The sequence below is a fragment of the Cotesia glomerata genome, linkage group LG1 (assembly GCF_020080835.1).
Source record: "Cotesia glomerata isolate CgM1 linkage group LG1, MPM_Cglom_v2.3, whole genome shotgun sequence".
In the NCBI taxonomy this organism is placed as follows: Eukaryota; Metazoa; Arthropoda; class Insecta; order Hymenoptera; family Braconidae; genus Cotesia; species Cotesia glomerata.
Window position 1 is genome coordinate 9,472,941 of NC_058158.1, and position 14,905 is coordinate 9,487,845.

A 14,905-nucleotide genomic window follows, 5' to 3' on the forward strand; every position below is an offset into this window, starting at 1 on the left:
GTGTGTTAATTTTTTAATTTTTAAACTGCTTATTACGACATAACAACGCGACTGCGCGAAAAAATTTGACTGCAATGAAGTTGCGCTTTTTTTGGAATATTCGCGCCATCGCTGATTGGCCGAAATAAGCGCGGCAATTTTCGAAAAATTTTTAAATGAGAAAAAAGCACGCGCGCCTTATAACAAAGATAAAAAAATTTTAGGAAGGTAATTAAATAAAAAAAAATATTTTTTTTTATTGGGGAAATATTTAAAATTATATTTATTTACAAATTGAATATTTTGTTGTCCGTCCAACAGTTTACAAGCTGCATTAATAAATAATACAATCACAATCTCTATTATTAGCAATAAAAAATAAAAAATAAATAAGTCCTAATAAATTCCGAAGAAATTAAAAAAAAAAATCAAATATTCGGTTCAATCCGTTTAATTATTTACAGTTAATAAAAACCATTCAATGAAAAATATAACATTAAATTTTTAATTCAATAAAAGTTATTTTATACTTTCATCGCTGAATTTTAACTTTTTAAAATTAAAAATTTCGGCAAGATAGCAAGATTATTTTGCCATTAATTTTTAAAATTGAGACATATCCTTAATAGTCTCGTGAATTAATCGGCTGCTTAATTTAAAAACACAGTAACTAAAAATTAAAAAATTTTTCGTATTAAAAAAAAGTTTGCGCGCCAAATTGATAAAAAATTTAATTTATGAATAGAAAATACTTGAAATTAAAGTCTACGTCATGTATCTTGTAAAATATTGACATTTTTAAAGATATAAGCTCATCCCGATGTTACACTCATCAAGACCTTTCATTTAAATACCCACATCAATTTTTCATATATTTTATATATTATATATATATATGTATATATGAAAAATATATCAAAAATGCATGTGGGTGCTTAAATGAAAGGTCTAGATAAGAGTAACATCAGGATGAGCTTATATCTTTAAAAATGTCAATATTTAAGAAAGTACATTGCAATTTAACATAATTAAGAAATGACCTTGTATTTTGTAAAATATTGACATTTTTAAAGATATAAGCTCATCCCGATGTTACACTCATCAAGACCTTTCATTTGAATACCCACATCAATTTTTCATATATTTATATATTTTATATATATGTATATATGAAAAATATATCAAAAATGCATGTGGGTACTCAAATTAAAGGTTTTGATGAGAGTAACATCAGGATGAGCTTATATCTTTAAAAATGTCAATAGTTAAAAAAATACAGTGCAATTTAATATAATTAAGAAATGACATTGTATCTTTAAAAAAAAAAATACTTGAAATTAAAGTCTACAAGTTATAAAAAATGCAGCAATACTAAAAAAAAATCAGGTATAAAAATTTTGCAGTTACTTTGTTTTAAAATTTGGCAGCTGTAATGAACAATTTATCAATATAGAAGCTTTACATTGGTCTTTTCAGTAAATAATTTCGATAATTGATGCATTGGACATAATAACTAGGGATTGCGTCTTAAAAATGTATGCAATTTATATTAATGATTATCAATTATTAAAATTAAAATCTTAAATAATTAGACACTTTTATAATTACGATCACAATTTTTATATTTTTTTATCATTAAATGTAATCGCTATTAATTATCAAATTTGTGTCGTTACCATACCAGTTACAATAATTATTTCTTTAATAAATTTATTTAACACAATTGCACCTTCATTCTAAACACAAGCTTTTATAATAATAATAGTAGTAATAATAATAGCGCAGCAGCCTCGTATAGACATTAATAATATTCAATATTTTATTTCGTTTCTTTTAATTATTTTTTCTCTTTAACTGTAATTATTTACAGTTACAAACTAAATTATTTATTAATTAATTAATTGATTGATTAATCTACTGTAATACAATAAGCATCAAAATTTATCACATCACGTACTTATTATTTTTTATCGTTAAAAGTATAAAAGAAAGTATTAAATTTAATTCAATTGTTCTTAATACATTGTCTTTTTTCTTAATAATTAATTTTTTTCTTATACAATAATTCGTTATTATTATTATCAGAATTTTTCATAACTACTAATATTAATCATCATGTAATATACAATGTTTAATAATAAATCTTTATAAATATGTACAATTTATTTTTTTAATAAAAAGATTTTTAGACATGATTGTAATTGCGGCGTAAATATCTACCACGTCAAATGACAACATAATTATTTTTATTTATTCATTTTTACTTAATTAATAAACTCTTTAATGAACAATTTAGCAGTCGCGAAATTATTAAAAAAATTTATTCGAAAGTTTGACATTATTTTGCGTTTTATCGATACGTGGGAAGTATATATTTTTTCGAATATTTTATAATATTTACAAAAAGATAAGATGTGTTTTTAATTGACACATAATTTTTTTGCGTATGAATGGATTTATTTTTTATTTATCAATATTTTTGAATTTTTTATTTTTAAATGCATGATATGAATTGATTTTTTGCAAACTACATTATTTTTATAAATAAAAAATCAATTTTCGTAATTGTAAAATGAATCTAAGTAAAAAATTTTGCCATAATTTAAAAAAAAATCTTGTATCTAGTGAACTATTGACATTTTTAAAGATATAAGCTCATTCTGATGTTACACTCATCAAGACCTTTCATTTGAGTATACACATCAATTTTTCATATATTTATATATTTTATATATATGTTTATATGAAAAATATATCAAAATGCATGTGGGTACTCAAATGAAAGCTTTAGATGAGAGTAACATCGAGATATGCTTATATCTTTAAAAACGTCAATATTTAAAAAAATACAGTGCAATTTAACATAATTAAGATATGACTGTGTATCTTGTAAAGTATTGACATTTTTAACGATATAAGCTCATTCCGAAGTTACACTTATCAAGACCTTTCATTTGAGTACCCACATCAATTTTTCATATATTTATATATTTTATATATATGTATATATGAAAAATATATCAAAATGCATGTGGGTACTCAAATGAAAGCTCTTGATGAGAGTAACACCATTATGAGCTTATATCTTTAAAAATATCATAAGTTGACAAAATATAATATAGTTTCTTAATTATTGACATTTTTCAAGATATAAACTCATTCCGATGTTACACTCATCAAGATCTTTCATTTGAGTACCCACATCAATTTTCATATATTTATATATGTTATATATATATATATATATATATATATATATATATATATATATATATATATATATATATATATATATATATACATATATATATATATGTATATATGAAAAATATATGAAAATGCATGTGGGTACTCAAATGAAAGCTTTTGATGAGAGTAACATCGACATGAGCTTTTATCTTTAAAAATGTCGATAGTTAAAAAAATACAGTGCAATTTAACATAATTAAGAAATTAATTTGTATTTTGTAAAATATTGACATTTTTAAAGATATAATAAGCTCATCATCATGTTATACTCATCAAGACCTTTCATTTAAGTACCCACATCAATTTTTCATATATTTATATATTTTATATATGTATATATGAAAAATATATCAAAAATACATGTGGGTACTGAAATGAAAGCTCTTGATAAGTGTAACATCATGATGAGCTTATATCTTTAAAAACGTCAATATTTAAGAAAATACAGTACAATTTAACAAAAGTCATTATTTAATAAAGCAAAATTTTATTTAATTATAGTTCACAAGTCATATAGTAACCGCAAGGTTGCTAATCATCATAATTTATTTTTCAATACTCGTAATAATAAAATGAATTTAAGTATAAAATTTTGCCATAATTAAAAAAATCTCGGTAAAAGAAATGTATTAAAAAATAATTTTTCGTAAAACTATTAAAAAAATTGCGCAATCGATTTTGTGTATAATTAAATAACTTTGTAATGTAAATTACATTAAACGTGACTTTCAAGAGGTACTTTGAAAACTTTCGAAGCTAAATTAGCGTCGGGTAGCGACTGTGGTCTTGCATTTGTGACGTTAAAAACAACATTACTCGGCCCACGGAAGCTAACTTCAATAAGGAAACTTGTGTCAGCAACATTAACGCGATTACTGCTTAAATCTGGTGAACTAGTTCTTAGTTGGCTTTTTTTGGGTTTATTATCATTTTTAATAATTCGCTCCGTCTCAGATTGTAATTTATTATCCAACCAATGAACCTTGTCGAAGTCCTTAGTACCACCCACAGTGTGTCGTCGCTTAATCGATCGCTCGGGCATGCCATTTTTTCGTTTGAGCTTTGTCGCGCTTTCTTTCCTGACAGATTGTCTTCGCTTGCTGATATTGCACTCGGTTTTTTCTGTTTTAGTTAACGACTCCGATCGCTTTAGCTTCATATTCGGCGACTCTGATCTCTCGGCGTGTTTGTTCAAGCTCTCAGAACGTTTCAATTTGCCGTTTGTCGGAGAAGCGAGTCTATCAGAATGTTTATTCAAACTTTCAGAGCGCTTCAATTTCGAAGAAGCTATTTCCGTCCGTTTATTCAATGATTCTGACCGTTTTAATCGAGAGCGCGACTCATTTGCTTGGCTGCTCAAGCTCTCAAATTTTTCCAGCTTGTTTGAGTACGACGAATCCATTATCGACTTGTCCTCTGATTGCAGATTGTTGCAGTCATTTTGAGAAATTGATTTAGCTTCATCGTTGTGCTGCGAATTAGATGCCGATTCATTTTCTTGAGATTTGTTTTTCGTCTCAAATCGTTTTGATTTAATAGGTATTTTTGATGGGTTTTCGTCTTTCTCAGTTGCGTCCAAAAGTGATCCACCGTCTGATGAGTCTGTTGCTGTTGTACTTGTTTCAGATGTTTTTCTGTGAACATTGCGATCGTTATCCGGCCTGCTTAATTCTCCTTTTGATTTTTCTGTTATCTCGGCGACCGTCAAGTTTTTTTCTTTCTCCAGTAGTGTATCCTAAAATTAAATGTATGAATTAATTTTATTCAAATTAATTAATTAATTTTATCTAATTTTTTTAATTAATTTTATTTAATTTTTTTAAATGTTCTAAATTATTGAGAGAATAAGAAAAATTTTGTTAAAAATATATAGTAAATTTATTATGATAAGTATTTAGGCTGCATTGGAAAAAACTCTAGATACATAATTAAGAAATGACCTTGTATTTTGAGAACTATTGACATTTTTAAAGATATAAGCTCATCCTGATGTTTCACTCATCAAGACCTTTCATTTGAGTACCCACATCAATTTTTCATATATTTAATATATTTATATATATATGTATATATGAAAAATATATCAAAAATGCATGTGGGTACTCAAATGAATGCTCTTGATTAGTATAACATCGAGATGAGCTTATATCTTTAAAAACGTCAATAGTTAAGAAAGTACAGGGTATTTTAGCAAATATTTTATGAACTGTTGACATTTTTAAAGATATAAGCTCACCCTAACATTACACTCTTCGAGATCTTTCATTTGAGTACCCACATCAATTTTTCATATATTTCATATATTTGTATATATGTATATATGAAAAATATATCAAAAACGCATGTGGGTACTCAAATGAAAGCTCTCGATGAGTGTAACATCGGGATGAGCTTATATTTTAAAAAATATCAATAGTTAAGAAAGTACAGGGCATTATAGCAAATATTTCGTGAACTGTTGACATTTTTAAAGATATAAGCTCACCCTGACATTACACTCATCAAAACCTTTCAATTGAGTACCCACATCAATTTTTCATATATTTTATATATTATATATATGTATATATGAAAAATATATCAAAAATGCATGTGGGTACTCAAATGAAAGCTCTTAATGAGTATAACATCGGGATGAGCTTATATTTTCAAAATATATATTATATATATGTATATATGGAAAATATATCAAAAATGCATGTGGGTACTCAAATGAAAGCTCTTGATGAGCGTAACATCAGGATGAGCTTATATCTTTAAAAACATCAATATCTAAGGAAGTACAGTGCAATTTAACAAAAATCATTATTCAATAGAGCAAAATTCTAATTTTTTATAGTTTGCTAGTTTCATTTAGTTTTATTAATTAATTGAAACTTAAAAAAATTTTTTTATCAAATATAAAAAAAAAATACTTACGGTCTTCGTGCGAACCAAAATATTTTTATCAATATGAGCTTTATGAAGACTTGGGTCACGATAAACTTCAGGTGATCTTGTAGACTGGTTACAATCATTATCATTATAGTTGTTTTGTTTATTATAAGAATTAGCAGTACCATTGTTCTCAGCAGACGATACCAGCAGATTCGATGGATTCACAAGAGATTTCCATTTTCGATCGAACGTCGACGTAAGACTGGTTAAGAGATCGCTCCCTGAAAAAAAACACCAATCTTTAATAATTATTTACACTACACTTAAGTCAGCTATTAAAAAAAAATTATTTAAAATACACTCAAAGCTTTAATTTTAATTAAATAAAAAAAAAATAATTAAATGTCATCATGTCATTTACAAATAATTTATATTATTCTTCATGTGCTAGAATTTTTATTTTAAAAATAGTTGTAAAAATCTACGACACATATCGAGCAAACGTTAGCGACAGAGCTCGTAGGCAACTAGTTTATTTATTTATAATTATAACAATATAGTTATTTTTATTTATTTATTACAAGAGTTATAATTAAATAGAGCATTCTTAAAACAATAATAATATAAAATCGATAACGACAATAAACGACAGAGCGACACAATAAACATGTAGGCAGCATATCGGCTAGTGATAAATGGCTTTTATAAAACGACACAAGTTTAGTATGTTAATAACTTGTGGATCGTATTATATATGTTGTGTAGAATTTATATATATGTAATATTATAATATAATTCTATAACTATGATATAAACAGACTATTCAAGTCCATAACACAAGCAGGCGGTATAATAACAATTGTTATACAACAATGAGTCGCGAAATGTCGGCAGCTAAGTGTAAAATCGGATGAAGTTTGAAATTCAAACTTTACTTGTATGATGTGTATATATTTTTTTTTTTTTTTGTGTGTATTACAGCGTCGCTACACTGAATTTTTTCATTTCTATTTATAAATATATATTTTTGTTAAAATATATATTATAATTGTTGCAACGTGCAGAGGATGAAGATGATGGTGAACTGATTATAATATCACAAAGAAGACAACGAGCATTTAAACTCAGTGGTAATTTTTTTTTTAACAAGCGAAGAGGAAAAATATAATTTTTTAGGGTTTTAATAAAATGTGCAAAGAAATTTAATTAAAATTAAATTTTAAAGCTAATGAGTGCGTGTAAAAATAAATTTTGTTTTTGTCTGTGATTTTTAGAGTTAATAAAAAGTACTTGTTAGACAATTTACTCGAGATTTCTTTTTTTGATCATTTATAATATTAAGATATATTTTTCACATATACATATACACACACATATATATATATAAAATATATGAGAAATTGATGTGGGTACTCAAATAAAAGGTCTTGATCAGTGTAATGTTGGGGTAAGCTTATATCTTTAAAAATGTCAATAGTTCACAAGATACAAGATCATTTCTTAATTATTGACATTTTTAAAGATATAAGCTCATCCCGACGTTACACTCATCCAGACCTTTCATTTGAGTACTCACATCAATTTTTCATATATTTTATATATTTATATATTATATATATGAATATATGAAAAATATATAAAAAATGCATGTGGGTACTCAAATGAAAGCTCTTGATGAGTGTAACATCATGATGAGGTTATATCTTTAAAAATGTCAAGAGTTGACAAAATACAATATAGTTTCTTAATTATTGACATTTTTAAAGATATAAGCTCATCCCGATGTTACACTCGTCGAGACCTTTCATTTGAATACCCACATCAATTTTTCATATATTTTATACATTTATATATATGAATATATGAAAAATATATCAAAAATGCATGTGGGTACTCAAATGAAAGCTCTTGATTAGTGAAACATCGGGATGAGCTTATATCTTTAAAATATATATTATATATATGTATATATGAAAAATATATCAAAAATGCATGTGGGTACTCAAATGAAAGCTCTTGATGAATGAAACATGTGGATGAGCTTATATCTTTAAAAATGTCAATAGTGAAGAAATTACAGTACAATTTAACAAAATTCATTATTTAATAAAGCAAAATTTTATTTATTTATAGTTCACAGGTTACGGTAGTCACATAGTGACTGCAAGGTTGCTAGTTATAATGGATTATTTTGTGAATACTCGAGATAAATTGCTAACTTTTACCTTTGTACTGTCTAATTATTTCGACTATTTGTATTTCTTCAGCATAAAAAGTCAACAATGAAAAATGCAACAAAAAAATAAAGCGAAAAAAAATAAAATGGAGGAAGAATATAAATGAAGTAAATGCGTGAAACAAACTGGTAAAAAGTCAATAAAAAAATAAAAATAAATCGGAAGCCATTCTGGATCTAGCCGTCAGTAGACATCGGACATGGAAGAGATTCCAGGAGTCCGATTTACCTCTGAGGAATTTGTTCAAAGTCTTGGAGGACGGCCCGGCCCCGAGCCCTGACTCTGACACCCTTGGCTCGGAGAGTTGTAACGGTGGTGATGATGAGGATGATGCTGCAGAGCAGGTGGTGGTTGAGGGGTCGGTGGCGGTACGGGGTTCGGGTGGTTGTGGGGCCGGTGTCTTCGTGGAGGCGCTACTGGCGCCTGCAGAACCGTGTAGATGGGACGATATGTAGCACCAAAAACTCGGGGTTGCTGTGTGCCTACGCGTCAACGTTATCTCATCGTCAATCCGACATTATCGCACCTTTACTCATCTTTTCCACACAACTTTTCACTTTTATTTCATTATTATTCTTTTATATTAAGTATAAGTAAGAGCAACTAGCCGATCAAACTTTTTAGAAAATCGTATACGGAAAAAAATTCTATTTTTTTTATTAAAGCTTTAAAAAATTTTTATCAAAGATAAATTTATTATTTTATACTACTTGTGCAATAAATAACATTTTTTCCGTATACTTTTACGAGTGTACGGTCTATTTTTTAATTATTATTAATTTTTTTTTGGGTAGAAGAATTTTTAAATAATTTTAATTATTATTTCTTTTATAATCTATATTATTAAAAGAATAAGAAAAATTTTGTGTCCAGGATAATCATATGATAAAATCGGTTTTCTTCGTGAAATTTAGTGTCATTGCAAAGATCTTGACTTGAATTTGTGCCTTTTCTTGTGAACTATTGACATTTTTAAAAATATAAGCTCATCCCGATGTTACTCTCATCGAGATCTTTTATTTGAGTACCCACATCCATTTTTCATATATTTTATATATTTATATATATGTATATATGAAAAATATATCTAAAATGCATGTGGGTACTCAAATGAAAGCTCTTGATGAGTGTAACACCGGGATGAGATCATATCTTTAAAAATGTCAATATTTAAGAAAGTTCAGTGCGCAATTTAACATAATTAAGAAATGACCTTGTATCTTGTGAACTATTGACATTTTTAAAGATATAAGCTCATCTCGACATTACACTTCTCGAGACCTTTCATTTGAGTACCCACATCAATTTTTTGTATATATATATATATATATATATATATATATATATATATATATATATGAAAAATATATCAAAAATGCATGTGGGTACTCAAATGAAAGCTCTTGATGAGTGTAACATCAGTATGAGCTTATATCTTTAAAAACGTTAATATTTACGAAAGTACAGTGCAATTTAACGAAAGTAATTATTTTTTTCTTAATATTTTCACAACAATAATTTTTTCTCCAATGATCAAAAGAAATAAAAAAAATTTGTCCTTTTTCATGGCTGATTGAGTAATAATCTTTGCAACGTTGACTAAACATCCAAAAAACATGAAAGAAGCTAAATATTTATCTTAAGATTAGACCGTACACAAGTAAGCTGTAAAGTAGTATCACCCAGTACAGCATTCAGCGGATAAGCAGGAAAAAGATTACATATTTAGTAGTGGAGAATTCGCGTCATTAGAGCGTAACAGACAAATTTACGCAGGCAGATCAGCCAGGCAGATTTATATTAGGCAGACAGATGACAAACAGCCGTTTAAGCGAGTAAAATTTTATTTATCATTATTATTATTTTTTTTCTGCTTTTACTTTTAATCGGATTACAATAATTGGATTAAGGATTTTTGTCTTACTAAGCGTGCTTTGCGTTCTATCATCGCATTTGCAACGCAGAATGTGCGAATACGTAAATAATAAATGTTAATTTTTATTTCTAATTGTAAGTAGCTTTAAATTATAATTAATAACGATTATTTTTATTTTTCTTCTCTCTGGTGATTTATTTCCGGGATTAATTTAAGAATTATAATTTTTAAGCTTGTTTTTTTCCTTTTAAAATTTACTAAAGTAGCAATTTTATTTATTTTATTTTTTTTTTCGAGATAATAATCTGAGAAGACGTTCCAAGAATCCTAACTAATATTTTTAAAATAAAATATAATAATCAATTTCTTGATTCATAGGAGCATAACTGATAAATTTATAAGATAAATAATAATAATAATTCTAACCATGCATTGTTGATAATTATTATTATAACAATCGTGAAGAAAGGTACGAAAGCATCGGCGCTATTATTAAATAAAATAACTAATTTAATTCGATGAGTCGATTTATATGAATAATAATAAATAAATAAAAATAGATGATTGATGTGTTGTAAATATAATATATATAATCAAATGCTAGCAACGATTGCTTGGATATATTTAAAGATTAATAATATAAAAGTACCTAACAAGCTTTCTGTTTATAGTAAGTATCTTCTGTGTCCAGTGAAGAAAACAAGATCCGGCTACTCATCGACCGTCAGAAGCGAATTTTAAAGAAGAGAAAATATACAGAGAGAATAAATTTTTTTTTTATCAACTATTATCCTCAGCTAATTGATTATCCAGTTTTTTAATGTTTTTAATGGGGAAAAAAAAAATAAAAATAAAAAATTACAGCAGGTAGACAGTAAAAAACAATGCTAAGGGATTTAATTTTTGAGTTGATGCCATAAATTCAAACTCATATAAAGAGACTTAAATCTTGGGATTTAAGTTATTTTGTAAATTGCGTGTGGTAATTTTTAATTAAACAGTTCACTAAAGCAACACGATTTTAGAGAATTTTAATTTAATTTTTTTAATTTGTTAAGTAGAAAATATTTAAATACTGACCATCGTCTGAGATGTCGCCGGGGATGCCGCGAGTTTGATGTGATGGTGATGGTGATGTGTGGACTTCATGAAGCGAATCTAAACTGCCGTATCGAGTTGGTGCCAATGACTCCATTGATGACTATAAATGATTAAAATTTTTTTTAATATTTTTTTTTCTTATGATTAATATTCGTAAATGTGGATAATGATTTTGTAAATATTTACAATTGGGGTCAACTATTTTAATTTTCTTTTTTTTTAACGAAATTTTCATTTTATTTTATTGATATTTTTTTTGAAAAGTACATAAAAAAATTAACACTTAAAAAAAAAAATTTATTATCACAAATTTAACAAATTTTCAAAAAAATTTATAAACTTTTTAGAAACTTTGAAGATTCAACTTTTTTTTTTTTAATTGTTTTTTTTTTATGTATTTATAAAAAAAAAAAAAATATACATAAAAAACACCAAAAAAGATAAAATAGAAATTTGAATAATACTAAAGTTAGTATGAAAATTAAGTTAGCCGACATTTAAAAATTTTTAGAATTTTTTTTTTATTGAAAAATGATTATAAAAAAATTAAAAAAAAAATTTCACTTGTAAAACACTTTAAAAATTGCAAGTACAATTTTTAAAAAATATTTTTTTCTTCTAATTTAATTATTAAAAAAAAAAAAATTAAAATCGTCGGCTAACTTTATTATTATAAAGTTAGCAGACATTTTTAGTTTTTTGATTTTTTTTCAATAATTAAATTAGAACAAAAAAATATTTTTAAAAAATTGCACTTAGAGTTTTTAAAGTTTTTTACAAATGAAATTTTTTTTTATTTTGCAATAATTTTTTTTAATAAAAAAAAAAATTCCAAAAATTTTTAAATGTCGGCTAACTTAATTTTCATGAAATTTTATCCAAAAACATAAGCCAAAATTTTTTCCAACTTTTGAAGGCAAAAAAGCTATCGAAATCTTTATTTTTTTCTTTCACGACATTTTTTATCATAAATGCACCTTAAAAACAAGCATAAAAAAAAATAAAAAATGTTAATTTTTCACCTAATTATGGCCAAAAATAGAATTGACCCTACTTGTAAATAATTACCAATGATTTTTTTTTACACAGGTAAAAGCATTTAATTTTTTCAGCTGATAATACGAGCGTGCATTAGTTTATCAGTTACGTGGGATTTAAATATGTATTTAAATTTATTTCTACTATTGATAAGTATATTATGTAATTAAAAATATTTTCGTGGGATTTGAGGTATATTTATGTTTTTATTTTTATTTTATTCCTAGAATCGTAGCTTAGAATTAATTTACTAATCAAGTTTAATAGTTAGTGTTTTGAATAAAACAAATATTACTGGAATATCTAGAAAAATAATAGCTCATAAATAAACTGAAGAATTTTATTTTTATAATACTATTAATTAGAATTTATTTTAATACATTTCTTTTTTTTTTATAAAAATTAATAACACCAGGCTTATAAATTCCGTCTTTTTCTCTCTAAATTTCTATTTTTCTGCCTAATTTTTTTTACAGTCCAATTCTCAAAATAAATAAAATTGTAATTATCGGGGTAATTTGGGCCATTGAATTTTTTTTTTTTTAATTGTTTATTTTTTTATGTATTTTCAAAAAAAATATCAATAAAAGGTAAAATAAAAATTTTATCAAAAAACATAAAAGTAAATTTTTTTTCCAAATTTTGAGGATAAAAAATCTATCAAAATATTTATTTTTTAATTAATAATTAATTTTTTATCATAAATACGTCATAAAATCAAGAAGTAAAAAAAAAAAAATTTTAAATATTAATTTTTGACTTAAAAATAATTAATATTGACTTAAAAAATAAAATTAATAAAAAAATTTTTAAATATTAATATTAATTAACAAAATATTAAATATTAATTATTTATATTAATTTTTGACTTAAAAAATAAAACTAATAAAAAAATGTTTAAATATTAATTATTAATATTAATATTAATTATTAAAATATTAAATATTAATTATTTATATTAATTTTTGACTTAAAATAAAAAATTAATAAAAAAATTTTTAAATATTAATTATTAATATTAATATTAATTATTAAAATATTAAATATTAATTATTTATATTAATTTTTGATTTAAAAATAATTCCCAAAAAAAAATAATTTCAAAATTCAACTCACCTCTTTATCAGTCTTGAATTTTTTGACAATCCCATTATTAATTTTTTCACCAATAAGACTGGTAAGTTGATTAGTAGCGAGTGCTTTTTGCCTAGCAGTGGGTTGTTGCTGTACAGCGAGAGACAATGGCGTCAATCTTGTAGTAGATTTGGACCTATGAGTATCAGCACCGTTATCACCACTAGATCTCTCAGCAAGCCTGTCGTTTAAATTGGACAATCGATCAGTGAGATAAGGTGCCCCAACAGTGTTATCTATGATCCCATCAAGGATATCATCGTTCTCCATCTCTCTCTTGGCAAGTTGCCATTCCATTTCTATTCTCCGTCGTTCTTCTTCCCGTTTTTCCGCCTCGCGTCTCTGGCGATGCTGGTCACGTTGCAGCATTGCTTTTGTCTCCTGCTCGAACCTACGGATTCTCTCCTGTGTTGTCGCACTCAGCCCGGCGTACGTACGTATCGCCACTTCGTCATTACTCTGCTTCGTGTCGTTTGACAGATTCGAGATCGTCGAGACAGTATCCAAGCTGCCTGAGCCAATATCACAAGATAGTCGCGAAGAATCTAAACTAAGAGTCGTAGAAAGTTGAGATTGCTGCTGCTGCTCTTGTTGCTGCTGTTGGATTGATGTACTGCCGGGATACTTGGACCTGCTTGATATGGAAGAACTGTTCAGAGGACTTGAATTAGCGCTGCTGATCACTGTGTTGTCATTCGTATGCGTTGGCTGACTTTTTGTCTCGTGCATCAGTACCATTTCGCTCACTGAGCATTGTCGTTCATTCAACGCCATACTTTGCCGAATTACTCCCAATGATTCGTCTTGCTTAGCTTTCGTCTGTACAAAAAATTTTTTTATATTAAAAAAAAATTGTTAGCATTAATTTATAATTTGTGCGACATAAAAATGAATGAGTTATTTACAAGCTTGGAAAAAATTATTTGGTACGAAATTTTTTTTAGGCTGTATTTGAAAATGCTCTATATCTAGAGACATAATTAAGAAATGACCTTGTAACTTGTGAACTATTGACATTTTTGAAGATATAAGCTCATCCTGATTTTACACTCATCGAGACCTTTCATTTGAGTACCCACATCAATTTTTTATATATTTCATATATTTATATATTATATATATGAATATATGAAAAATATATCAAAAATGCATGTGGGTACTCAAATGAAAGCTCTTGATGAGTGTAACACCATTATGACCTTATATCTTTAAAAATATCATAAATTGACAAAATACAATATAGTTTCTTAATTATTGACATTTTTAAAGATATAAGCTCATCTCGATGTTACACTCATCGAGACCTTTCATTTGAGTACCTACATCAATTTTTCATATATTTCATATATTTATATATTATATATATGAATATATGAAAAATATATGAAAAATGCATGTGGGTACTCAAATGAAA

The 14,905-nt window shown here is 26.1% G+C and overlaps 1 protein-coding gene across 11 annotated transcripts in view; it reads right to left on the minus strand.

The window, feature by feature from the left end:
• Positions 1-3,834: 3,834 nt before the first annotated feature.
• Positions 3,835-14,905, minus strand: part of LOC123259705 — a 185,429-nt gene continuing 174,358 nt past the window's right edge. For 7 of the 11 annotated variants that reach the window (XM_044720368.1, XM_044720374.1, XM_044720359.1 and 4 more), the window contains 6 exons: positions 13,474-14,310; positions 11,299-11,419; positions 10,868-10,928; positions 8,571-8,824; positions 6,148-6,386; positions 3,835-4,963 (listed from right to left, as the gene is read on the minus strand). In XM_044720368.1, coding sequence (XP_044576303.1) covers positions 3,944-4,963; positions 6,148-6,386; positions 8,571-8,824; positions 10,868-10,928; positions 11,299-11,419; positions 13,474-14,310 — 2,532 coding nt within the window. In that variant the 3' untranslated portion in view covers positions 3,835-3,943. Of the gene's footprint in view, positions 4,964-6,147; positions 6,387-8,570; positions 8,825-10,867; positions 10,929-11,298; positions 11,420-13,473; positions 14,311-14,905 lie in introns of those variants that run through there. The other 4 variants (XM_044720421.1, XM_044720415.1, XM_044720437.1 and 1 more) reach the window with 4 other exon arrangements.